This window comes from Oncorhynchus clarkii, unplaced genomic scaffold (genome assembly GCF_045791955.1).
Source record: "Oncorhynchus clarkii lewisi isolate Uvic-CL-2024 unplaced genomic scaffold, UVic_Ocla_1.0 unplaced_contig_2103_pilon_pilon, whole genome shotgun sequence".
NCBI lineage: Eukaryota > Metazoa > Chordata > Actinopteri > Salmoniformes > Salmonidae > Oncorhynchus > Oncorhynchus clarkii.
This window is the reverse complement of record NW_027260993.1, coordinates 120,931-148,534: the sequence shown is the minus strand read 5'-3', so window position 1 is coordinate 148,534 and position 27,604 is coordinate 120,931. Positions and strand designations below refer to the sequence as shown.

Below are 27,604 nucleotides of genomic sequence, written 5' to 3'. Positions count from 1 at the left end.
TGTGTTGCTTTTACGCCAAACATAACGTTTTGCATTGTTGCCAAAAAGTTCAATTTTGGTTTCATCTGACCAGAGCACCTTCTTCCACATGTTTGGTGTGTCTCCCAGGTGGCTTGTGGCAAACTTTAAACAACACTTTTTATGGATATCTTTAAGAAATGGCTTTCTTCTTGCCACTCTTCCATAAAGGCCAGATTTGTGCAATATACGACTAATTGTTGTCCTATGGACAGAGTCTCCCACCTCAGCTGTAGATCTCTGCAGTTCATCCAGAGTGATCATGGGCCTCTTGGCTGCATCTCTGATCAGTCTTCTCCTTGTATGAGCTGAAAGTTTAGAGGGACGGCCAGGTCTTGGTAGATTTGCAGTGGTCTGATACTCCTTCCATTTCAATATTATCGCTTGCACAGTGCTCCTTGGGATGTTTAAAGCTTGGGAAATCTTTTTGTATCCAAATCCGGCTTTAAACTTCTTCACAGCAGTATCTCGGACCTGCCTGGTGTGTTCCTTGTTCTTCATGATGCTCTCTGCGCTTTTAACGGACCTCTGAGACTATCACAGTGCAGGTGCATTTATACGGAGACTTGATTACACACAGGTGGATTGTATTTATCATCATTAGTCATTTAGGTCAACATTGGATCATTCAGAGATCCTCACTGAACTTCTGAAGAGAGTTTGCTGCACTGAAAGTAAAGGGGCTGAATAATTTTGCACGCCCAATTTTTCAGTTTTTGATTTGTTAAAAAAGTTTGAAATATCCAATAAATGTCGTTCCACTTCATGATTGTGTCCCACTTGTTGTTGATTCTTCACAAAAAAATACAGTTTTATATCTTTATGTTTGAAGCCTGAAATGTGGCAAAAGGTCGCAAAGTTCAAGGGGGCCGAATACTTTCGCAAGGCACTGTATATCCACAGGTAAATTAGTCCTATATCGACATAACCTGAAAGGCTGATTAGCAAGGAAAAAGCTACTGCTGCAAAACCGCCAGAAAAGAAGCCAGACTACAGTTTGGGGACAAAGACCCTAGTTTTTGGAGAAATGTCCTCTGGTCTGATGAAAGAAAAACAGAACTGTTTGGCCATAATGACCACTGCTATGTTTGGAGGAAAAAGGGGGAGGTTTGCAAGCCAAGGAACACCATCCCAACCGTGAAGGACGGGGGTGGCAATATCATGTTGTGTTGGTGCTTTTCTGCAGGAGGGACTGGTGAACCACTAGAACACCAGGGAAGGACACTGCAGGGCAAATCGGTTTGCAATTTGAAGTGGTACATACAGTATGTGTGATAACCGACTAAATTCATTGTGACAGGTTGCATCAGTAAACAAGGAGCAAAATACTAGTTTCCTGATCGGGAATCAAACCCTGGCTACAGTGGTGAGACTGACAATGCCTAACCACTAGACCACCAGGGAAGGATAAAGTTTATGAATCGCTTCACAATATGAAATGGTAAAGTTACTGTATGTTTAATGTCCTGCAGAAATCATTTTCAAAGCTACATGGAACCTATGGGCCCCATCCCAAAAACAAGCCCTAGCCCTTACTCCGTAGCCAACACATTTGAGTAGATCTTAAAGGATAGTTCTGGCGCTAGGAGTTATTTTAAATCAGTTTTATTCAAAAGTTTTCAGGGGGGACCGACCCATTTCTGCTGCTAGAATTTCTTGGAACCCCAATTTTTTCCCCAATAATTTATTGCGGCCCCATCCCACCCCACTGGGGTCACGACCCCAACTTTGACTACCACTATTTTAATGGGTTGATATGGTGCTATGGGTTGTTTCTGGACTGGCTGGGCATATTGACTAGTACAAACAAAGTGTTGCTATAGGGCACAAAAGTACTGCTATTTTATGAGTCATCAATATCATCATTGATATGCAGAACTCACTGTTTGAAGAAGCACTATCAATATCCAGATTAGTGTACATTAGTAAGTCATTCTTTATCCTTAGTATATCTAACGCAAAGAACACTGGTAATAATGCCAGCAGCAAAACTAGAGTCTCATGCTCTACCGACTGAGCTAGCCAGGCTTTTCCCTGATCTGATCTAAATTTAAAATCAATTCATATTGGGGATCTTAATAAAATAGAAAAAAACACCAACATATCGTTCGTTTTTTTTAACTTCACTATATGTAATGCTCGATAGACTGTTCCTGGTGGAATGGGAGTGTAAATCCAGCAATAGGTAATAGGGGACGCGCGTGCACATTGGATTATTGTGGTAGAGCATGTTACCACAAAATGTAGTAGACAAAAGTATTTTGTATCTACATAATTGTTGTAGCTCATATATAACCAGTCAGTTGTTTTTGGCAGCTATTTGCAAAATTAGGCTCTCTGGAACTAATGTCAGCTACTTTAGCTAGCCACAGCTTTGACATCTGACCGCCGGCCTGCTGTTAGCTAGATACTGTAGCGATCAACCACGTTAACTCCACTATTTCGCAATAAAGTACCCGGGCTTGATATGGCGACAACTACATTGCAATACACAGTAAATATATTAGATCTATTTTGAGCGTCATACCGTGAAAGTAAAGAGGTCAACTTCTAGGTTTAAAAGACATTCGTCAGTTGAACGCAAGGCTTTGAGCGGGAGTTCAGACATGGAGGGAAGTAGAAGAACAATCCACTTTCAGTTTTGGGCTGCAGCCAGTTCATAACCTACTGTGGCAAATAGAGGGGTTCTCTGTCTGATCAAACCAGTGGTCAGTCAGCTTATATTTCAGAACAGGAAATCAAATAAAAAACAAACAACTCTTCATTCGATTCTTTATTTGTATTAATCATTCGTATTCCAGCAATTGTTTTTGGTGTACCTACATATTTTTTTAATGCATCACTTTTTATTCACTACACCCAGCACCCTTCCCAACCTCTTCACCAAGAATGAGGTAAAACACCTCTCATGTTCCCCTCAAATGAACAATTGGACAACGATGAAGGGATGCTGTGTGAAGACTGTACACATCAAAAGACACTTGAGGTTGTAGTCGAGGATGAACAACTGGGTCATCTGAATGGGGAAAGGGGACATAGGGAAGGGGTGGCAAACCCTCCCCCTGAAAGGCTGGGGGTGCAGGCTTTTGTTCCAGCCCTGCTATACCACACCTGATTCCGCGAATCAAGGTTCCCCGATGAGCAGAATGTTAGTAGATTGAGATGGGTTGGGCCTAGACCAGCATTTCCCAAACTCGAGACCCCAAGGGGTGCACGTTTTGGTTTTCTCCCTAGCCCCAGCTAACACAGTCCAATAAGCCGCAAATAATCCATCTTCAGTTTACATCGCAATTAGCTTAATCAGCTGTGTTTGCCAGGGATGGCCCCAGAGGACTGGAGTTGCCCATCCCTGCCCTGTGGAGTGATTGATAGAGAAGCAGAATTAAATTCAGGATGAGTCGTCAGGCAACGGTAAAGCAGAGCTGGAACAAAAGCCTCCACCTGCAGTAGGTCTCCAGGAGGAGGGAAGGCCACCCTTAGTGGCTTGGTGTGAAAGTACATTACATTACAGTCAGAAAAAGTCTACCTTCAAATTCCTTTTCACAATGAAAATACACGTAGTATACAGACCTTCTGTACACCGTGGATAAAAGAAAAGTCTGTTGTCAACTCAACCGTAAGAAAGATGACAAAAAAAATGACAGACACCAACAACACTTACGTACAAAATGAGAAAGAGCTGGATATACCATTTGATCAAGACAACTGTTAACTTGTTTAATTTAAATAATAATAATAATGTGTTAACAGACTATTTAAAAGAAAGAAAGAAAGAACAGAAAAGCGGATCATGATATTAATGGGGTAAAAACGACCAGCTGTTTAGTAACAGAATCATACCTCAAAACACGTTGATGTACAAACAGTACACATTAAAACGCATGTCATGTATAAAGGCATGCATACGTTATATGCATGAGCTCACACACACACACACACACACACACACACAACATCCTTATAAATAGGTCCTTCATAGACCCAACTCTGAGACCGGACAGGCGTAGTGGCCGGTGATGCACAGGGTCTCCATAAGGAACAAGACCAAAGACACTGTTTGCCGGCAGGAGGTAGACGCCTTCTAACGACATTCTACACAAGAATGGTATTACACTGCCCACCCAATCAGTTGCATTGAAGCCAATCCAGCCAATGAAATGGAGGCAGACATTTTGTATATCCGTTACAGTGTGGATATGCTACGGATGTTGTTTGTTTAATAGTGAGGTATTTATTGGTTTTAGTCTGGTCATTAATGCAATGATAAAACTCAGTTCTTCTTCACAGGCTATTATGTTCCTTATCGGACTCCCTCCTCACCCACCAACACACCACAACCTGTCCAATCTTTAAGTTCTGGGTTCCTGGTGTCTTCTCACCTGCTTTCAAACACTGGTGGCTCATATCATGGCCCATTTCTCAAGTGCGTCTTCCCAGGGAATCTCAAATGCTCGTCTCCTTTATAAAAGTAAGCAGCACTCGATTTATTGACATGTCCCCCTTTTCCATACATACAACGGGTACATACAGTACAAACAGCAAGACATCGGTTCAGAATCAACAACTATCTGAATTGGAAAGGAAGGGAAAGAAGTCATTCCCAGTACCCATCAAGGTTGTTTTATGGGTAGTACCATATATATCTTCTGGGCTAACTGTCATCGTATCATAACATACAACATCCACGACTTCAAATCATTCAGAGTATAAAATAACATTTTGAAATATATGTAAAGAGGTATGACGCATGACGATGTTACATGAAGACAATAACGACAATGCATTCATTATACAAATATAAGCGGAGTATCATTATAAAAAGAAATGTGTGATTTGTTTGTTTTGTTCGTCACATTCAGTGTTTTGAATGTATTTTCAGTAGAGTGGCCACTAGGTGGTGTCTGACTACACATAAACAGTCACAACGGGCACAAGCCACTTGATAATCAAACTCAAGCAGGTGGTTACTATAGGCACGTCTGTCTGTCTGTCTCTCTCTCCCTCCCCTCTCTCTCTCTCCCTCTTTTCTTTCTCACTCTCTTCCTGTGTCTCTGCTAAAGTAGTACCATTTCTAAGTTAATTTACCCTACTCCTATTTAATACTAGCTACATTCTCTTGCCATCTTCTCTCTCGTTTGCTCGCTCTATTCTCTTCCTCCTTTCTTAATACCCTTCCCCCTCCCTTTCACATCTCTCAATCTTTGTCCTTTCTCTCCCTCAGTCTCTTGATCTCTTCTATCCTTTTCTCTCTCTCTCCCTCTCTCTCTCTCTCTCTCGCTCTCTTTTAGTAGTGTAAATTAGTTAGTAAATAACTTGGTACCGTCTCTCAACTCTTTGTAATTTATTTAGCTAGTACCTAACTATACCAGTGTAGTCATCATTTTGACCACAGTCAAATCTAAACAAAGCCTGAGCCTATTTCTCTCTCTCGTTCCCTCGCTCCTGTGCCATCACTCAAACAAACACCCTAACACTCCACTGTGTGCTTGTGTGATTTCCCAAACCTCTAGGACCCTCCAATCAATCAGCATCTTCAGAGAATCTTCCAAAGTGTAATTGGACCTTTCCCCTCTACACCAAACCGCCACCCCATTTAAGTGCTGGTAGAGTCTGAATTAATTAATCGTCCTGTCTCCTCCTCCTATCATTGCTCCTCTTCCTCGGTGATGCCCTGTGCTTTCAGTTCATCCAGGACGTTGTCTAGATGGCTAGGGTCGGGGTAGCCGTGGCCCGTGAGGTTGGAGCCAAATTCCGTCTTGTGGTGCACCTCGTTCCAGATGACCGTTTCCAACTCGCCTGTGGTGCTGGACGTGCCCACTGAGAAGACCAGGCGCCGGTCCCACGCGGTCAGCAGGAGTCTGAGTACCTGGGGGAGAGAGAGAGCGAGGATGTGGAGGGAGAGGAGGTGGAGAGAGAGGAGGTAAAGGGAGAGGACGTGGAGGGAGAGAAGGTAGAGGGAGAGAAGGTAGAGGGAGAGAAGGTAGAGGGAGAGAAGGTAGAGGGAGAGAAGGTAGAGGGAAAGAAGGTAGAGGGAAAGAAGGTGGAGGGAGAGGACGTGGAGGAAGAGGACGTGGAGGGAGAGGACGTGGAGGGAGAGGACGTGGAGGGAGAGGACGTGGAGGAAGAGGACGTGGAGAGAGAGGACGTGGAGAGAGAGGACGTGGAGAGAGAGGAGGTGGAGAGAGAGGACGTGGAGAGAGAAGGTGGAGGGAGAGAAGGTGGAGGGAGAGAGGGAGAGAGAGAGAAGGTGGAGGGAGAGAAGGTGGAGGGAGAGAAGGTGGAGGGAGAGAAGGTGGAGGGAGAGGAGGTGGAGGGAGAGGAGGTAGAGGGAGAGGAGGTAGAGGGAGAGGAGGTAGAGGGAGAAAAGGTGGAGGGAGAGAGGGAGAGAAGGTGGAGTGAGAGAAGGTGGAGGGAGAGAAGGTGGAGGGAGAGAAGGTGGAGGGAGAGAGGGCGAGGAGGTGGAGGGAGAGAAGGTGGAGGGAGAGAAGGTGGAGGGAGAGAGGGAGAGGAGGTGGAGGGAGAGGAGGTGGAGGGAGAGGAGGTGGAGGGAGAGGAGGTGGCGGGAGAGGAGGTGGAGGGAGAGAGGGAGAGGAGGTGGAGGGAGAGAAGGTGGAGGGAGAGAAGGTGGAGGGAGAGAAGGTGGAGGGAGAGAAGGTGGAGGGAGAGAAGGTGGAGGGAGAGAGGGAGAGGACGTGGAGGGAGAGGAGGTGGAGGGAGAGGAGGTGGAGGGAAAAGGAGGTGAGATGGTTAGAGACGGATTCATAATTTCAACTTTCAGAGTTTCCTCGATACAACTTCAAGGGAAAACGTCCCGGGTTTATAAAGGACAAAGATTGGGCTAAAATCCAGAAAGCTTTGAGTTGTACTGGACAACAGTATCTGCTACAATGGAATATGTCAAAGCGTAGGTTCTTACCTTGCGTCCCTTCTCGCTGTCTGGGAGGTAGCAGTGACGCGGGAACCCTCTGGCTGTAAAGGGCTTGCCTGGGTTGGGGTGCTCTGGGCCCTGGATGCCAGGCAGGACGTTGTAGATGATGCGGATGGTCTTGCAGTCGTGGTGGCCAGGCAGCGAGTGGGGGATGACGTGGTACTCCATCTTCCCGGGCGGCTGGTTGCCCGTCTTCACGCCGTAGATGGTTTTGCAGGTGGGGCACTGCAGGCTGCCATCTTTGTTGCCGTTGTTGTACATGGCCACCAGGCACTGGAGGTGGTACTGGTGCCCACACTGGGCCAGGCGACCTATGAAGTCACCACCCTTGTAGCCTGACACCCCCCCGAGGGCCTCCATACAGATGGTACAGTTCTGAGGAGAGGAGAGGATAGGAGGGATCCTTTAGCCAACCTGTAAGTACTTAGCTATCCAAAATAGGAAAAGCACCCACACAGCTGAATCAGCTTGTTGCAGGTGAGTGGGAATCATTCAATAAAATTCTTGAAAGCGCTGACGAAGGCTAGCTGGCCAATAGGTAACGTTAATCAATGAAAGTGTTACAGGCCAGAGCAGCGTGCAGGTCTTTCTTTAAATATGTACTTGGCTATCCACATTTCCTTCAACAGATAATGTGTTGTGATGATAATAGACCCGTCCCAAATGACACCCTATGGGCCCTGGTGAAACGTATGGCACTTTATAGGGCATAGGGTGTCATTTCAGACTTAACCAATGACTGGAGAGAACAGGTCTCACCTCCTCTGGTGCTATCCTGACTTTCTGAAGATACTGCTTCACCACCTCCTCTGTTGTCTTACCTGGAGAGAGGAGAGACAGGAGGAGAAAGAGAAGGAGAGAGAAAACATAAGGAGAAAGAGGAGGAGAGAGAGAAGGAGAGAAAGGAGAGAGAAAGCATAAGGGGAGGAGAGAGAGAAGAGAGAAAACATAAGGAGAGAGAAAACATAAGGAGAGAGAAAACATAAGGGGAGAAAGGAGGAGAGAGAGAAGGAGAGAGAAAACATAAGGAGAGAGAAAACATAAGGAGAGAGAAAACATAATGAGAGAAAGGAGGAGAGAGAGAAGGAGAGAGAAAACATAAGGAGAGAGAAAACATAAGGAGAGAAAGGAGGAGAGAGAGAAGGAGAGAGAAAACATAAGGAGAGAGAAAACATAAGGGGAGGAGAGAGAGAAGGAGAGAGAAAACATAAGGAGAGAGAAAACATAAGGAGAGAGAAGGAGAGAGAAAACATAAGGAGAGAAAGGAGGAGAGAGAGAAGGAGAGAGAAAACATAAGGAGAGAAAGGAGGAGAGAGAGGAGGAGAGAGAAAACATAAGGGGAGAAAGGAGGAGAGAGAAAACATAAGGGGAGAAAGGAGGAGAGAGAGAAGGAGAGAGAAAACATAAGGAGAGAAAGGAGGAGAGAGAGAAGGAGAGAGAAAACATAAGGAGAGAAAGGAGGAGAGAGAGAAGGAGAGAGAAAACATAAGGAGAGAGAGGAGGAGAGAGAGAAGGAGAGAAAACATAAGGAGAGAAAGGAGGAGAGAGAGAAGAGAGGAAACATAAGGAGAGAGAGGAGGAGAGAGAGAAGGAGAGAAAACATAAGGAGAGAAAGGAGGAGAGAGAGAAGGAGAGAGAAAACATAAGGAGAGAGAGGAGGAGAGAGAGAAGGAGAGAGAAAACATAAGGAGAGAAAGGAGGAGAGAAAACATAAGGAGAGAGAGAAGGGGAGAAAGGAGAGAGAAAACATAAGGGGAGGAGAGAGAGAAGGAGAGAAAGGAGAGAGAAAACATAAGGAGAGAGAGAAGGAGAGAAAGGAGAGAGAAAACATAAGGAGAGAGAGGAGGAGAGAGAGAAGGAGAGAAAGGAGAGAGAAAACATAAGGAGAGAAAGGAGGAGAGAGAGAAGAGAGGAAACATAAGGAGAGAGAGGAGGAGAGAGAGAAGGAGAGAAAACATAAGGAGAGAAAGGAGGAGAGAGAGAAGGAGAGAGAAAACATAAGGAGAGAGAGGAGGAGAGAGAGAAGGAGAGAGAAAACATAAGGAGAGAAAGGAGGAGAGAAAACATAAGGAGAGAGAGAAGGGGAGAAAGGAGAGAGAAAACATAAGGGGAGGAGAGAGAGAAGGAGAGAAAGGAGAGAGAAAACATAAGGAGAGAGAGAAGGAGAGAAAGGAGAGAGAAAACATAAGGAGAGAGAGGAGGAGAGAGAGAAGGAGAGAAAGGAGAGAGAAAACATAAGGAGAGAGATGAGGAGAGAAAACATAAGGGGAGGAGAGAGAGAAGAGAGAAAGGAGAGAGAAAACATAAGGAGAGAAAGGAGGAGAGAGAGAAGAGAGAAAGGAGAGAGAAAACATAAGGAGAGACAGGAGGAGAGAGAGAAGGAGAGAGAACATATGAGTGTGTAGAGCAAAAATCTTCCACACAATGTAATGAATTTGTGTATAGGGGTGTCTGTGTGTGTGACTGTGTGTGTGTGTGTGTGTGTATAGGCCTATATATTAGTGCTGGTTTTATAGTGTGTCCTATTGTACCTTTGCGGGCCTGTTTCTTGGTGGTCTTGCGGCAGCAGTGACCCAGGCCGGGGACGGGCTTGATGTCCCTCTTGCTGACGGGCGGGGGGTGCAGCACCAGTTTGGGTGGGCGGGTGAGACACACAGGGAACCCCGCAGCGCTCATCAGGATCCCCGTGATACCGGCCAGCGCTGGGTGGACCGGGCTGTTCCCACTGAGGTTCTTCACTGGGACAGTGGGCACGCTGAAACACAACGGGAACCACATGCTGGTTACACACTGGCATCTCACCAAACATACGCCTGGGAAGACTCTGGGAGTTGCAGCGCTGACCTGGGATCAGCTGTTACAGGACTTGCACTAAACAAACCCTCCCTGACACTAACAGACAGAAATACAGCAGGCCCACTGCTGACCCCCACACAGGGTTGGGACGAGCCTAGTCCGTGTGATTACAAGACGTTAACCAAGCCACCTACAGTATAGACAGGTAGAGAAGTCTGTCCCAAATGGCACCCCACCATAGATAGCGCACTACGTATAGGGCTCTGGTCCAAAGTAGTGCACTATGTAGGGAATAGGGTGCCATTTGGGAAGCAGTCGTTCAGGTGTACACGGGCCAGCTGTAATCTCTATTGGCAACAACACCTCACCTACTACGACCAGCTGCTGCATGTCACCAATTCAAAAAATGTCCAGGAGCCAATGACCTGTATGTGTGTGCCCATAAAATTAGAATAATCTATTTCTATGTGTGGCTGTGTGTGGCTGTGTGTGCCCATAAAATTAGAATAATCTATTTCTATGTGTGGCTGTGTGTGTGTGTGTGGCCCACCGGCCAGTCTCCTGATCTGGGTCAAAGACTCATACCATAGATGGTACTGCCAGATATCCTCTGTCTAGCCTGTACGTTTCAGAGAACACGGGTTGGGTCTAAGTGGCGCCCTATTCCCTACACAGCGAGCTACGCCTGACCAGAGCCCACGTAGGATGCCTCCAGCTATATACGGCTCTGACGGTGTCAGTCAAACAATCCCCTATTGTTTGTCCTTTGACATATTTCTGGATGATTCTAGAACGCGCCAATAGCGACTCTACCATTCTAGAGTCCAGGTAGAACGTCTGTGTCATTCACACCAAAGATATTGTACTAAACTCTAGTTCCCCAGATCATCTACTTTTACCACAGACAACACAGCTTTTGAGTGTCAACGATATTGGAGCAGATAGATAAGATATGACGATTTGTGTTGTCCTTGGGTATCCTACATTGTCGATAAAATCAGCAGCAGCACACACACACACACACACACACACACACACACACACACACACACACACACACACACACACACACACACACACACACACACACACACACACACACACACACACACACACACACACACACACACACACACACACACACACACACACACACACACACACACACACACACACACTTCTTCCTAGGGATGGATACTCACATTAAGGACGTGAGGATTGTCATTCTCCCACAGAGGTCAGTCCCGGCACAATCAATTAAGTAATAAACTACAAGAAAACGAGTCACGGAGGAATCGATTTCCTTTCTCTTCACCAGGGGAACAGAGAACCACTAGGGATGTGTCAATGAGAAGTTGAAGAAGAGGTTCCACTCCTCTTTACCCCTCTCTCTATTTCTTTCTCTCTCTCTCGCTCTCTATTTCTTTCTCTCTCTCTCTCTCACAGCTTGAATTGGCTGCTACGCAAACCTTTATTCTGTCTCTGAGCTGGACTCAGTTTCTGTTCTTTCTCTCTACAGACCTCCTCCTCTCCCTCTGTCCTAGAAGCAGTGTGTGAATCGGACCAAGTGTGTGTGCGTCCTGTCTTATATATGTAATCCGTGAGTTTCCATCTGCTGGCCAGTGACCTCAGAGAGAGGAGACGTCACAGAACTGACAGTGAGCATCACATCACACACCCAGGATCATGGATTACCTTCACCACGTCACCGGCTCTATTGACTAATACCACCCTGACTAACCACTTACGGAAACACACACACACACACACACACACGGAACTGGGAAATCCCCAATAATGAACAACAAACTTGACCACAACACAACCCAGTCTTGACACGACTTGGCCTGGTCTTTTAAATGACTAGTAATATAATAACCACAGAGCTTCCCATGTGTAAACGGTACTGTACAGGCTACACCACAGAGCTTCCCATGTGTAAACGGTACTGTACAGGCTACACCACAGAGCTTCCCATGTGTAAACGGTACTGTACAGGCTACACCACAACACAACCCAGTCTTGACACGACTTGGCCTGGTCTTTTAAATGACTAGTAATATAATAACCACAGAGCTTCCCATGTGTAAACGGTACTGTACAGGCTACACCACAGCAGAGTTGTGGAGTCTAACTAACCATGCTACATCTCCCCTCGACGGGGGGGTGTCATTTAGAATGGGCAAATATTATCAAAAACAATAGTTTTTCCCCCGCGCTGTTCCTCCTGCGCTGTTCCTCCTGCGCTGCCACGCATCACAAACAGGGTTTGCTGTTCGTTTTGTTGCTTCCCGACATGAAATTAGTCAGTCGCTCTGAGAGCTGTGAGTTACTGTCGCTGGTAGCAACCACACAGACACGGCAGGAGGGCTGAGCCTGGGAGCTTTGTTCCTCGTGTTGTGACCCACCAAAGTGAGGATATCATTGCTTTTGTGTGACCTTTCAAATAGACAATTACACTGCATGTTTACATACTGTGCATACTATGTAGTGATGGTAGTATAGTAATAATAGTTATAGATGGTATGTAGTGATGGTAGTATAGTAATAATAGTTATAGATGGTATGTAGTGATGGTAGTATAGTAATAATAGTTATAGATGGTATGTAGTGATGGTAGTATAGTAATAATAGTTATAGATGGTATGTAGTGATGGTGGTATAGTAATAATAGTTATAGATGGTATGTAGTGATGGTAGTATAGTAATAATAGTTATAGATGGTATGTAGTGATGGTAGTATAGTAATAATAGTTATAGATGGTATGTAGTGATGGTAGTATAGTAATAATAGTTATAGATGGTATGTAGTGATGGTAGTATAGTAATAATAGTTATAGATGGTATGTAGTGATGGTGGTATAGTAATAATAGTTATAGATGATATATAGTAATAATAGTTATAGATGGTATGTAGTGATGGTAGTATAGTAATAATAGTTATAGATGGTATGTAGTGATGGTAGTATAGTAATACTAGTTATAGATGATATATAGTGATGGTAGTATAGAAATAATAGTTATAGATGGTATGTAGTGATGGTAGTATAGTAATAATAGTTATAGATGGTATGTAGTGATGGTAGTATAGTAATAATAGTTATAGATGGTATGTAGTGATGGTAGTATAGTAATAATAGTTATAGATGGTATGTAGTGATGGTAGTATAGTAATAATAGTTATAGATGGTATGTTGTGACTACACCACAGCTCAGTTCATGGTCACCACACACCGCAGTTTAATAATGTCCTCTATTAACCAGTCAGTCGGCTATTAAACACTATGATAACATGCTATTATATCTCTATCCTTAACCCAGTTTAAAGAAACTCCACAAGCACTACCTAACGGGTCCACCAGCCACTACCTGACGGGTCCACCAGCCACTACCTGACGGGTCCACCAGCCACTACCTAACGGGTCCACCAGCCACTACCTGACGGGTCCACCAGCCACTACCTGACGGGTCCACCAGCCACTACCTGACGGGTCCACCAGCCACTACCTGACGGGTCCACCAGCCACTACCTGACGGGTCCACCAGCCACTACCTGACGGGTCCACCAGCCACTACCTGACGGGTCCACCAGCCACTACCTGACGGGTCCACCAGCCACTACCTGACGGGTCCACCAGCCACTACCTGACGGGTCCACCAGCCACTACCTGACGGGTCCACCAGCCACTACCTGAGGGGTCCACCAGCCACTACCTAACGGGTCCACCAGCCACTACCTAACGGGTCCACCAGCCACTACCTGACGGGTCAACAAGCCACTACCTGACGGGTCAACAAGCCACTACCTGACGGGTCAACAAGCCACTACCTGACGGGTCCACCAGCCACTACCTAACGGGTCAACAAGCCACTACCTGACGGGTCAACAAGCCACTACCTGACGGGTCAACCAGCCACTACCTAACGGGTCAACAAGCCACTACCTAACGGGTCCACCAGCCACTACCTAACAGGTCAACAAGCCACTACCTAACAGGTCAACAAGCCACTACCTAACAGGTCAACAAGCCACTACTTAACAGGTCAACAAGCCACTACCTAACATGTCAACAAGCCACTACCTAACAGGTCAACAAGCCACTACCTAACAGGTCAACAAGCCACTACCTAACAGGTCAACAAGCCACTACCTAACAGGTCCACAAGCCACTACCTAACGGGTCCACCAGCCACTACCTAACAGGTCAACAAGCCACTACCTAACAGGTCAACAAGCCACTACCTAACGGGTCCACCAGCCACTACCTAACAGGTCAACAAGCCACTACCTAACAGGTCAACAAGCCACTACCTAACAGGTCAACAAGCCACTACCTAACAGGTCAACAAGCCACTACCTAACAGGTCAACAAGCCACTACCTAACAGGTCAACAAGCCACTACCTAACAGGTCAACAAGCCACTACCTAACAGGTCCACAAGCCACTACCTAACGGGTCCACCAGCCACTACCTAACAGGTCAACAAGCCACTACCTAACAGGTCAACAAGCCACTACCTAACGGGTCCACCAGCCACTACCTAACAGGTCAACAAGCCACTACCTAACAGGTCCACAAGCCACTACCTAACAGGTCCACAAGCCACTACCTAACAGGTCAACAAGCCACTACCTAACGGGTCCACCAGCCTCTACCTAACGGGTCCACCAGCCACTACCTAACAGGTCCAGGAGGACATACAGACAGACAGGAAGACAGACAGGAAGACAGGAGGACAGACAGACAGGAGGACAGTGAAAGGGACTGGTGGCAGGTGACTGTCATCATCATCTGTTGCTTCCGGTTCAGGGTTCTGCCTTAACAAGCTTTGAGTTGGAGCTAAGAGGCTTTTGGTTAACCCTCCCTGCAGGTGTCACAGTCACTGAGTGAGTGAGTGACTCACTGTGTGTGTGTGTGTGTGTGTGTGTGTGTGTGTAGGGCTGGGAATCGCCAGGGACCTCACGATACAGTATTATCCTGATACCATATGTATTACAATTCTCACGATTCTAAATGTATTTCGATTCGCTACTGTGATTTCATTTCAGACCTCATGTCTGCTGCAGAGGGACAAGAGGGAGCCATGAGAACATGACTTTTAATCAGTCATGGAAATGAAAGTGATGAAAACCAAATGTCTCCGTATTGAAACAGATGGAGAACAAGCTCTGAAGGAAGGACACTGGAGTTGAGGCAGCTGGCGCTAAAATAATACTACGAGGGCTTCCTGAGTGGGGCAGCAGTCTACGGCACTGCATCGCATGTATCGCAACGGGCTTGTTGACCTGTTAGGTAGTGGCTTGTTGACCCGTTAGGTAGTGGCTTGTTGACCCGTTAGGTAGTGGCTTGTTGTGGCGTCTCTACAGACCCGGGTTTGATCCCAGGCTGTATTACAAGCGACCGTGATCGGGAGGTCCCACAGGGACTGTGGGTGTTAAGAAGGGTGGTTAGGCGGGTCATGCTTCAGAGCACACATGACTCCACCTTCGCCACCCGAGCCTGTTGGGGAGTTACAGCGATGAGACAAGATCAGAACTGGGGGTAAAATACATGTGTTCAATCTTGCGATATTGTCAAAACAACAAGACACGATATATCGTCAAAAATGATATATCCCCATATGTTACTGTATAGATTTTTTCAGAAAGAACCCTTTGGTGGTGAAAAAAGTTCCACTTGGAACCCCCAAAAATGGTTTTCACAGCGTTCTCCTATGGGGACAGTTGAACAACCCTTATGGTTCTAGGTAGCTACTTCTTCTCTAAGAGTTTACAGTAGATCCAGTCTGACCTCAAGTCAGTGTTGTTGACAACTTGACACACACACAGGGGTCATGTTAAGTGCTGAATGGCCTATTAGACCTATGACCAGACCTGAGCTGAATGAAGATGGAGACAGTAACCAGTCAGTGAGGTTATTAATACTACAGTAAGCCGTACGAGACCGCTGACCGTGCAGCGTGACGGTTATTGTGAGGTAGAAATGCACTGTGGAGAAGGTTTAGTCTCGTTTGAGCCCCAGCTTATCTACAATGCATTAACACAATTCCCAGCTGTCCTACTGACACACACACACACACACACACCTGGAACAATGAGTGAGTCAGAGAGTGAATGACCAGTGTACAACCCTAAACCATGAATGAAAGAAAAGCAAGAGACAGAGAGACAGAAAGACAGAGACAACCACTCATCATTACACACACAGCAACTAGAGACCATAGGTGTAATCCACCATAATATATATATATATATATATATATATATATATATATATATATATATATATATATAGATATATATATACACACACTGCTCAAAAAAATAAAGGGAACACTAAAATAACACATCCTAGATCTGAATGAATGAAATATTCTTATTAAATACTTTTTTCTTTACATAGTTGAATGTGCTGACAACAAAATCACACAAAAATGATCAATGGAAATCAAATTTATCAACCCATGGAGGTCTGGATTTGGAGTCACACTCAAAATTAAAGTGGAAAACCACACTACAGGCTGACCCAACTTTGATGTAATGTCCTTAAAACAAGTAAAAATGAGGCTCAGTAGTGTGTGTGGCCTCCACGTGCCTGTATGACCTCCCTACAATGCCTGGGCATGCTCCTGATGAGGTGGCGGATGGTCTCCTGAGGGATCTCCTCCCAGACCTGGACTAAAGCATCCGCCAACTCCTGGACAGTCTGTGGTGCAACGTGACGTTGGTGGATGGAGCGAGACATGATGTCCCAGATGTGCTCAATTGGATTCAGGTCTGGGGAACGGGCGGGCCAGTCCATAGCATCAATGCCTTCCTCTTGCAGGAACTGCTGACACACTCCAGCCACATGAGGTCTAGCATTGTCTTGCATTAGGAGGAACCCAGGGCCAACCACACCAGCATATGGTCTCACAAGGGGTCTGAGGATCTCATCTCGGTACCTAATCAGGCTACCTCTGGCGAGCACATGGAGGGCTGTGCGGCCCCCCAAAGAAATGCCACCCCACACCATGAATGACCCACAGCCAAACCGGTCATGCTGGAGGATGTTGCAGGCAGCAGAACGTTCTCCACGGTGTCTCCAGACTCTGTCACGTCTGTCACATGTGCTCAGTGTGAACCTGCTTTCATCTGTGAAGAGCACAGTCTTGGTGTTCTCTGGCAAATGCCAAACGTCCTGCACTGCACGGTTTTGGGCTGTAAGCACAACCCCCACCTGTGGACGTCGGGCCCTCATACCACCCTCATGGAGTCTGTTTCTGACCGTTTGAGCAGACACATGCACATTTGTGGCCTGCTGGAGGTAATTTTGCAGGGCTCTGGCAGTGCTCCTCCTGCTCCTCCTTGCACAAAGGCGGAGGTAGCGGTCCTGCTGCTGGGTTGTTGCCCCCCTACGGCCTCCACAACATCTCCTGATGTACTGGCCTGTCTCCTGGTAGCGCCTCCATGCTCTGGACACTACGCTGACAGACACAGCAAACCTTCTTGCCACATCTCGCATTGATGTGCCATCCTGGATGAGCTGCACTACCTGAGCCACTTGTGTGGGTTGTAGACTCCGTCTCATGCTACCACTAGAGTGAAAGCACCGCCAGCATTCAAAAGTGACCAAAACATCAGCCAGGAAGCATAGGAACTGAGAAGTGGTCTGTGGTCCCCACCTGCAGAACCACTCCTTTATTGGGGGTGTCATACTAAATGCCTATAATTTCCACCTGTTGTCTATTTCATTTGCACAACAGCATGTGAAATTTATTGTCAATCAGTGTTGCTTCCTAAGTGGACAGTTTGATTTCACAGAAGTGTGATTGACTTGGAGTTACATTGTGTTGTTTAAGTGTTCCCTTTATTTTTTTGAGCAGTGTATATATATATATATATATATATATACACACACTTGACACACACATGTACCCACTCAGACACACTGACACACACATGTACCCACTCAGACACACTGACACACACACATGTACCCACTCAGACACACTGACACACACACATGTACCCACTCAGACACACTGACACACACATGTACCCACTCAGACCAGTGGAGGCTGCTGAGGGGAGGACGGCTCATAATAATGTCCAGAACGGAGCAAACGGAATGGCATCAAACACCTGGAAACCATGGAAACCATGTGTTTGATGTTTTTTGATACCATTCCAATGATTCTGCTCCAGTCATTACCACGAGTGTATCCTCCCCAATTAAGGTGCCACCAACCACCTGTGACGCAGACGCAGTGACACACACTAGCATGTCTGCACTCCGATAGTTACACACACCGTTGTAGGCCTCCACAAAGCCCTAAATAGAGGAGATCTTCACTAACACATGGCCTGCTTCACCTACAGTACATAGGCACTAACACATGGCCTGCTTCACCTACAGTACATAGGCACTAACACATGGCCTGCTTCACCTACAGTACATAGGCACTAACACATGGCCTGCTTCACCTACAGTACATAGGCACTAACACATGGCCTGCTTCACCTACAGTACATAGGCACTACCACATGGCCTGCTTCACCTACAGTACATAGGCACTACCACATGGCCTGCTTCACCTACAGTACATAGGCACTACCACATGGCCTGCTTCACCTACAGTACATAGGCACTAACACATGGCCTGCTTCACCTATAGTACATAGGCACTAACACACGGCCTGCTTCACCTACAGTACATAGGCACTAACACATGGCCTGCTTCACCTACAGTACATAGGCACTAACACATGGCCTGCTTCACCTACTGTACATAGGCACTAACACATGGCCTGCTTCACCTACAGTACATAGGCACTAACACATGGCCTGCTTCACCTACAGTACATAGGCACTACCACATGGCCTGCTTCACCTACAGTACATAGGCACTACCACATGGCCTGCTTCACCTACAGTACATAGGCACTAACACATGGCCTGCTTCACCTATAGTACATAGGCACTAACACACGGCCTGCTTCACCTACAGTACATAGGCACTAAGACATGGCCTGCTTCACCTACAGTACATAGGCACTACCACATGGCCTGCTTCACCTACAGCACATAGGCACTACCACATGGCCTGCTTCACCTACAGTACATAGGCACTACCACATGGCCTGCTTCACCTACAGTACATAGGCACTACCACATGGCCTGCTTCACCTACAGTACATAGGCACTAACACATGGCCTGCTTCACCTATAGTACATAGGCACTAACACACGGCCTGCTTCACCTACAGTACATAGGCACTAACACATGGCCTGCTTCACCTACAGTACATAGGCACTAACACATGGCCTGCTTCACCTACAGTACATAGGCACTAACACATGGCCTGCTTTACCTACTGTACATAGGCACTAACACATGGCCTGCTTCACCTACAGTACATAGGCACTAACACATGGCCTGCTTCACCTACAGTACATAGGCACTACCACATGGCCTGCTTCACCTACAGTACATAGGCACTACCACATGGCCTGCTTCACCTACAGTACATAGGCACTAACACATGGCCTGCTTCACCTATAGTACATAGGCACTAACACACGGCCTGCTTCACCTACAGTACATAGGCACTAAGACACGGCCTGCTTCACCTACAGTACATAGGCACTAACACATGGCCTGCTTCACCTATAGTACATAGGCACTAACACACGGCCTGCTTCACCTACAGTACATAGCCACTAACACATGGCCTGCTTCACCTACAGTACATAGGCACTAACACATGGCCTGCTTCACCTACAGTACATAGGCACTAAGACATGGCCTGCTTCACCTACAGTACATAGGCACTAACACATGGCCTGCTTCACCTATAGTACATAGGCACTAACACACGGCCTGCTTCACCTACAGTACATAGGCACTAAGACACGGCCTGCTTCACCTACAGTACATAGGCACTAACACATGGCCTGCTTCACCTATAGTACATAGGCACTAACACACGGCCTGCTTCACCTACAGTACATAGCCACTAACACATGGCCTGCTTCACCTACAGTACATAGGCACTAACACATGGCCTGCTTCACCTACAGTACATAGGCACTAAGACATGGCCTGCTTCACCTACAGTACATAGGCACTAACACATGGCCTGCTTCACCTATAGTACATAGGCACTAACACATTTGACCTTAAAGGCTCAGTGCAGTCAAAAACGTGATTTCCATATTTTTTTATATACACCGAGTGTACAAAACATTGAGTACACCTGTTCTTTTAATGACAGACTGATAAGGTGAATCCAGATGAAAGCTGTGATTCCTTATTGATGTCACATGTTACATCCACTTCAAATCAGCATAGATGAAGGGGAGGAGTCAGGTTAAAAAAGGATTTTTAAGTCTTGAGAGAATTGAGACATGGATTGTGTATGTGTACCATTCAGAGGGTGAAGAGGCAAGACAAAATATTTTAGTGCCTTTGAACGGGGTATTGTTGGTGCACCAGTTTGTGTCAAGAACTGCAACGTTGCTGGGTTTTTCACGCTCAACAGTTTCCCATGCGTGTCATGAATGGTCCACCACCCAAAGGACATTCAGCCAACTTAACACAACTGTGGGAAGCATTGAAGTCAACATGGGCCAGCATCCCTGTGGAACGCTTTTGACACCCTTGCAGAGTCCATGCCTGACGAGTTGAGGCTGTTCTGGGGGCAAGGGGGGGGGGGGGGGGGGGGTGCGACTCCATATCAGGAAGTTGTCCTTAATGTTTTGTACACTCAGTGTATATTTCCACGCTTCGAGGTTGGAATAATACTGAGAGATTGTGAAAGTGATGATAATGTCCTTTTAGTGTAAGAGCTGTTTTGCGGGGGATGGAGTTTTGGCCTCCCTGGTGACATCACCAGGCGGGAAATTAGTTAACAGACCAATAAGAAAGAGAGTTCCAAACCTCTCTGCCAATAATAACTTGTTTTCAGTTGTCCCCTCCCCACTCAGACCCCTCCCAGACAGCCCCAGCAGAATTCTTGTTTGAGAAATGACTCTTTGCTAAGAAGCTATTTTTGTTTCTTTTTGACCATTTGAATTGAAAACCATTGCAGTCAGGTACCTAATTGTTAGCCAGTAATGATTTGATATTGAGATAAAAACATCTGCATTGGGCCTTTACTACATGGAGCCCATTATCCAGAATGCAGATGAAACAAATGAACTGAATGTCTTTCCCACGCTCCTCTTCATCGACGTCCTTCACCCAGATCTCTATTTGTTTCTTTCTCTTCCATTCATCTGTTCCTCTTTTCTCAGGGTCAGATGAGGTCTTACTTTTTCCAAGGCCCTTCCCCTCTGAGTCTGTCTGTTGTTTTATCTGTATATTCCTCTCCCTTCTTTATATCCTACCATCTCTCTCTCTCTCCCTCTCTCACTCTCACTCACTCACTCTCACACCTCCTGTGCTAATTAGTTAATAATGACATTATTATAGACTTGAATTAGCATCTCTGCATCTCAGCCGGGTGAGAAACTCTGGTTCCTAGATAATCACACTTCCTGCTTCTGAATAGGATGCAGTTTCTCCTGAACCCTGATCTAAGATCAGTTTGGTTAAGGTTAGGATTAGGAAGGCTGATCCTAGATCTACTAAGACTACTGTACTAGTCAACCTAGTGCACTCAGTGTACATACTTTACTAGTTAGCTTAGGAAGACAATGGAATGTGGACATTGCAGTGCACAGTTTATTTCTCTTTGGGGTTGTTTGTTTGTGTATCTAGTGTCTTAGTGGGAGAGGGGCAGACAGACAGTGAGACTGGGGAGGGTGGTGGAGGAGAGGAGGGTGGGGTGGGGGAGAGGAGGGTGGGGTGGGGGAGAGGAGAAAGGAGGGTGGCTGGGGGAGAGGAGGGTGGGGGAGAAGAGGGAGAGGAGGGTGGGGGAGAGGCGGGTGGGGAGAAGAAAGAGAGGAGGGTGGGGGAGAGGAGGGTTGGGTGTGGGAGAAGAGAGAGGAGGGTGGGGTGGGAGAGCCTCTTGACCCCTAGTGACCCTAACCCCCACTCCATCACACACTCCTCCCCTTCTTTGTTATCTCTCTTCCTCTCCTCCCCCTCCGCTCCTCCCTGTGTCCCCAGATGGTCATGAAGATTGTTGCTCCCAAGGCTAAATCATTCAAACTCCCAAGCATTCTCATACTCTCGTGTGTAAGTACACACACACACTTAAAACACCAGTTTGTTATTCCATAACTTTGGTACATTTGAAAATTGCTAACCAATATGCTGTATGAAAACGGCATCACAGCCAGACAAAGCAGTAGATTGGTGGACTATTAAAGTGGCAGAGAGCTCCCCTATTGGCCAGACACAGTCAATGCAACATAACCCTGTTGCGTTACAAAATACTGTACCTGTTGCCATTTTTTTACTTTTGGCTCGGTTTCCAGAGATTCTATTAACCTTGCTCTCTCTCTCTCTCTTCAATTAAATTCAATTCTATTTAAGGGTTTTATTGGCATGGGAAACAGTTTACATCGCCAAAGCAAGTGAAATGATAAACAAAAGTGAAATAAACAAAAGTGAGGAGTAAATATTACTCACACAACTTCCCAAATAATAGAGACATTTAACATGTCATTATGTCTATATACAGTGTAATGGTGTTACCATACTGTCTCCCTCTCTCTCCTCTTTTCTCAGCCCTCTGAAACCCTTCCTCCCCCTTTCTGTTTTCACTCTGTCGTCTCTTTCTCACACTCCCCCACTAGAAGAAAGAGAGACACATTCCTGCAGCTTTGTGAGGGCGTCAATATTGACTTTCTCTGTGTGTGTGTCCCCCTTGGTTTGAAACAATTTCACAACTCCGTGTGTGTGCGACAACTGACTGACAACGTAACACTGCTCTGCATATTACAATCAACAATCTAGGTTTGCTCCCTCCCTCCCTCCCTCCCTCCCTCCCTCCCTCCCTCCCTCCCTCCCTCCCTCCGGCTGTGGCCTGATTGTGATCAATCTCTGCTAGTTGCTGAGTTGTTCCTTTGTCCGTCCCTCCCCTCCTTCCCTCTGACAGTGTCTGTGTCTAGCTGGCTATGTCTACCCCCCCAAACTCCCTAAATGTAGGTCTCTCTTGCTCCCCAACCCCCCAAGATCCTCCTTGACAAAAGCCTCAAGACAGACCGAGACGGAGCATTACAATGATGACTGTGGCTTCTGCTTTTGTCTTCCTTCTAGCCCCGCACTCCCTACTATCCAGAAATCCCTTCACCCCCATGCATATATCCCTCGACCTCCCCTCCTCCGCCCCTAACCTTCTACTCCCCAAAAACAACCCCCCTACCTGCCTCACTGCTCCCCCAGCCCAGACCCTGTTGTTCCGGGCTGGCCACTGCAGAGGCGGGCATTGTGTTGCGAATGCCGACTAGGCCTCAATGCAGCCACAAAGGTTGCCGTGGAAACGCTTGGGCGCACACAATAGAGCCCGGGATGGGCCCCCAGAACACAGGAGTCCTGGGAAACCCAAAGAGAGAGAGAGAGACAGAGCGAAGGAAGAGTCGGAGGGGGTGGGCGAGTGCAGGGTAGAGGGGGAAGAGAGTGACGGTGGGAGGCCTCCTCCCCTCCCTCCATCCCCTCATTCCTCCCCTCCCTCCATCCCCTCATTCCTCCCCTCCCTCCATCCCCTCATTCCCTCATTCCATCCCCCCTCCATCCCCCCCTCCCTCCATCCCCTCATTCCTCCCCTCCCTCCATCCCCTCATTCCTCCCCTCCCCTCATTCCCCCATTCCATCCCCTCATTCCCCCCCTCCCTCCATCCCTTCATTCCTCCACAACCGCTCCTTTCTTTCTGGACCCCAGATGGTCATCTGTCAGAAGGGCTGCTGGGAGAGTTAGATGCGTCCTCCCTCTCACAAGTAGACACAGTCCCACATCCACTGACCCGTAAAGACTCACTTCCAAAGAGGAGAAGAATGTAGCCATCTCAACAACACAGTGTTTCCATAATGGAAGACCAAGTAGAACCAGATGAGATCATCCAGAATCATTCAGTCATAACAACAACTCAACCAAAACCATCTCACTCACCGTGGCAACCACTGAGTGTTTGTGTGTATCAGTTACATCAGTGTGTGTGTGTTTGTGAGTGTATGTTATTGTGTGTATGTGTGTCACTCACCCAGAGGCAATGAGGGCTCGTGACTGGGCCATGGCTATGCGTTGCAGGGCGGGCCGGCTGAGCCCAGCCAGACTGGACCGCTGGGGCAGGGGGGCAGAGCACGCCGCCGAGCGCTGGGGAGCCATGGGCCGCGGCGACGGGGACGGCACGGGAGAGGGCGGAGACGTCACGGCGGTCGCCGGGGTGACGAGCGTGGCGGTGGGCACCGGTTGACTCGTGGAGGAGGGAGAGGGGGGCGGCACGGACGGACGGCGGCCCTGATTGGAGGAGGGCGGCTGAGGGGGCGGGAGGGAGGGAGGAGGGGGTCGGTTGGAGATGGAGAGGGTGCCTGTTTGGGCGCTGAGGAGGGAGAGGGAGCGTGCGAAGAGGGCAGCATTCCGTCGCGGTGAGGACTGGTTCCGGGATATGGAGAGTCCGTGAGGTAAGGTTTTGGAGTAGGCAGGTCTAGCGGGGGAGCTCCTGAGTTGGCCCCGCCCCAGGGTGGCAGATTTGGGGCTGGGTGGTTTACTCTGAGGTTTACTCGGCCGGTGGCCCAACTTGTGCGTCGATGACCTCACTGTGCTCTGCTTCACACTAAAGACCAGCATGCACTGCTGGCAGGAGCACGGCTGCCCGGCGAGGGACTGCATGGTCGCCAGCCCGCCGCTTGGGTACACAGCGCGCCCGTTGACGCCCGATACCCCAACACCCAGTAACGCTCCCGTTGGACCCGATCCTCCACCTCCGTTCCTGGGTACCGGTCCTGACACTAGTGGGTAGGCCACGTCGGACCTCCGCTGTATCCTGCGTTGTCTCTGGGTCTGCCTGTTGATCTGGGTCATGCCCTGCAGGTCCACCAGGTAGCAGAATCCCAGCGGCGCCAGGTCCAGCCAGGGCTGTTGGCGGTCCCGGGCCGTCTGGATGGCGATGCCGACCTCCATGTCGTACTGGGTCCAGGAGCCCGTGTCGTTCTCCCACTCCCACAGCCAACCCTGGCCCGGCGCCGACGTGGGATCGTAGAAGCTACGGCGCACCGGCCGGATCATACCTGCAGGGGGAGATGCTGGGGTTAGTACGACTATCAATCAATCAAATGTATTTTTCCAATGGCAGTTGTCACAAAGGGCTTCACAGTAAACTAGTCTAGACACTGAAGAGCAAGCAGAAGCACGGTGGACAGGACGAAGGCCCTGGATGGAAGAAACCTTGAGAGGAACCAGGAATGCATGACTAGATCATGAAAAGAGTAGGAAATGGTACTAACATTGTCGTTTCAGTGTGGAGAGGTTGAAACAGGAACAGAAATGCATGTGGGAACACTTTCGTATGGTTTTAATTGACAAGCTAGATTCTCCCCACAGAAGTGAAAGTTAATATGAGCTCTTACACACATTCACACATCCTCTGACCTGAACTCATCTAACTCAAATGACCTGAACTCATCCCCAACTCAAATGACCTGAACTCAACCCCAACTCAAATGACCTGAACTCATCTAACTCAAATGACCTGAACTCATCTAACTCAAATGACCTGAACTCATCTAACTCAAATGACATGAACTCAACCCCAACTCAAATGACCTGAACTCAAATGAAAGTATTTCCAAATGCAGTCAGCCAAACAGCTACAAAGACACTCTTAATGACCAACAGTAATACAGTTGTTTAGGGAAGCGAATAGTTGTCAAAATTCCATTTGAAATGCATATTGGTTCATGATGAATCGATAGTGGTAACCATAGAGATGTTTAATGGGTTTAAAATCAACCAAACCAGCAGGCCTAGTATGGTACCACACATCGGTGTCAAACCGAGGAGGATCAAGAACCGTCCAATCAGAGACGAGCTTGGTAACCAGGGGCAACGTGTGGCACGACCATTCAGCCAATGCCAAGGTAGAGAGAAGAGGGACCCACACTGAGGCCTGGCCGAGACAGACTGGGACACACAGACATCAAAAGAGGTGGCTGAATGCAGCAGGCCTAGCGATGTTTGTTAGAGGCACACAGTCAAGGGTATTGTGTGTGTGAGAGAGAGAGACCCTTTGAATTGAACGAGAGAGAGAGACCCATTGAATTGAAGAGAGAGAGAGAGACCCATTGCATTGAGAGAGAGACCCTTTGAATTGAATTGAGAGGGGGAGAGAGAGAGAGAGAGAGAGAGAGAGAGAGAGAGAGAGAGAGAGGGAGAGAGACCCTTTGAATTGGATTGAGAGAGAAAGTGAGGGAGAAAGAGAGAAAAAGTGTGTGTGTGTGTGTGTGTGTGTGTGTGTATGGGGGGGGGGGGGGACTAAAGGCTGAGCCGGGAGGTCTTCTTCACTCTATAAAACGATACAATGGTTCTAAAAGAGAAATGAGCACTTGACCCCAGGAGCAGCATGTGAGATTCAGTAGACTGTAGAGGAAACAGGCCTCTTTCAGTTCCACAGAAACAAAGGCCAGCTCTCACAAAGACAAACCACTAGCTGGGATGAGGACAGTCACGGGTGGACTGGATTCTGATAGAAACCTCTAGTGGTGGATGACCTTTGAAGAGAAACATAGAGGTCGTACTTCAGCCCACCTCTTTCCTGGCCAGAAGAATAAACTCCGGGCCCCTCGTCTTAATATTTCACTCTCGCTACCGTTTGCACAGCGCCGTTCACAACGTGCACGTAAGAAAAGACAGAGAATAGCATCGCCGTCGACACAATCAATGGTTCTGATTAGCTGAATGGATTGTGGTGCCGAGACAAGACAGCCGTGCCCCCCCCCCCTCCCTCGAGTTTCCGTCCTGTGATAGACCCCGGCCACGTCAATGTCCTTCAATCACCTTCTATAGTCTCTACTGAAGACAGAGAGGGCTGTGTTCATTAGGCACCAACCGGACGATAAGGGACTGAAACAGGGAGGGACTACCTGAACGGGTGTGCCCGGATGAACAGGGCCGAGGCTCATCACAGGGGTGCAGCCAGAGGGAGAACAACTATCCACCCTGTCAGTGTGTCTGCGGACGCTCCTCTCTTTGAAGGGAGGGAAAACACTGTTCTCCTTTGATCTGAGGGATAATATCCACCTCTCTGACCCCTTCACTGTCTTTCACCAAGGCCACTGGGGAGAGGGCAGGCTGAGGGGGCTGTTGGGGGTGTGTGTGTGTGTTTGAGTGAGTGAGTGGGGGTATAGTGGCTCATGGAATGTCAGGTGTGTGTGTGTGTGTGTTTTGGTTTGGGTGGGTGGGTGAGCAAGTCAGGTGTGTGTGTGTGTCTACAAGGGGTTGAAGGTGACTTAATAACAGGTTGCTGTGAAGGTAAAACAGTGGTCAGCTGGGGTACCACCTACTGAGCACAGGAGGCTGGTTGCACCTTAATTGGGGAGGACAGACTCGTGGTAATGACTGGAACAGAATCAGTGGAATGGTATCAAATACATCTAACACATGGTTTCCATGGTTTCCAGGTGTTTGATGCCATTCCGTTTGCTCCGTTCTGGACATTATTATGAGCCGTCCTCCCCTCAGCAGCCTCCATCACTACTGAGGGACTGTTCCAGCTCGCCCCCTGAGCCTTCTAGTTCCACAAAGGTTCCTTGTTGAGAACCGGTTCTGAGAACATGTCGCCACAGATTACGTTACCCTCCACATCCACTAGGCTCAGGTTACCCAAAGTTCCCAAAGGAATATGGACTCATTTTAACGGTGGATCGTAAAACCCTCCCAACTCGTTCTGTTTGTTTTCCCTTCTGTCTTTTTATTTACAGGGAAGACACACTGAG

At 47.7% G+C, this 27,604-nt stretch overlaps 1 protein-coding gene across 1 annotated transcript in view; it reads right to left on the bottom strand.

Moving 5' to 3' along the window:
- Positions 1–2,861: 2,861 nt before the first annotated feature.
- Positions 2,862–27,604, bottom strand: part of LOC139402883 (E3 ubiquitin-protein ligase DTX4-like) — a 40,028-nt gene continuing 15,285 nt past the window's right edge. Inside the window, exons 3-7 of the mRNA XM_071146769.1 lie at positions 23,875–24,901; positions 9,478–9,701; positions 7,706–7,767; positions 6,935–7,321; positions 2,862–5,884 (exon numbers count right to left, since the gene is read on the bottom strand). Coding sequence (XP_071002870.1) covers positions 5,663–5,884; positions 6,935–7,321; positions 7,706–7,767; positions 9,478–9,701; positions 23,875–24,901 — 1,922 coding nt within the window. The 3' untranslated portion in view covers positions 2,862–5,662. The remainder of the gene's footprint in view (positions 5,885–6,934; positions 7,322–7,705; positions 7,768–9,477; positions 9,702–23,874; positions 24,902–27,604) is intronic.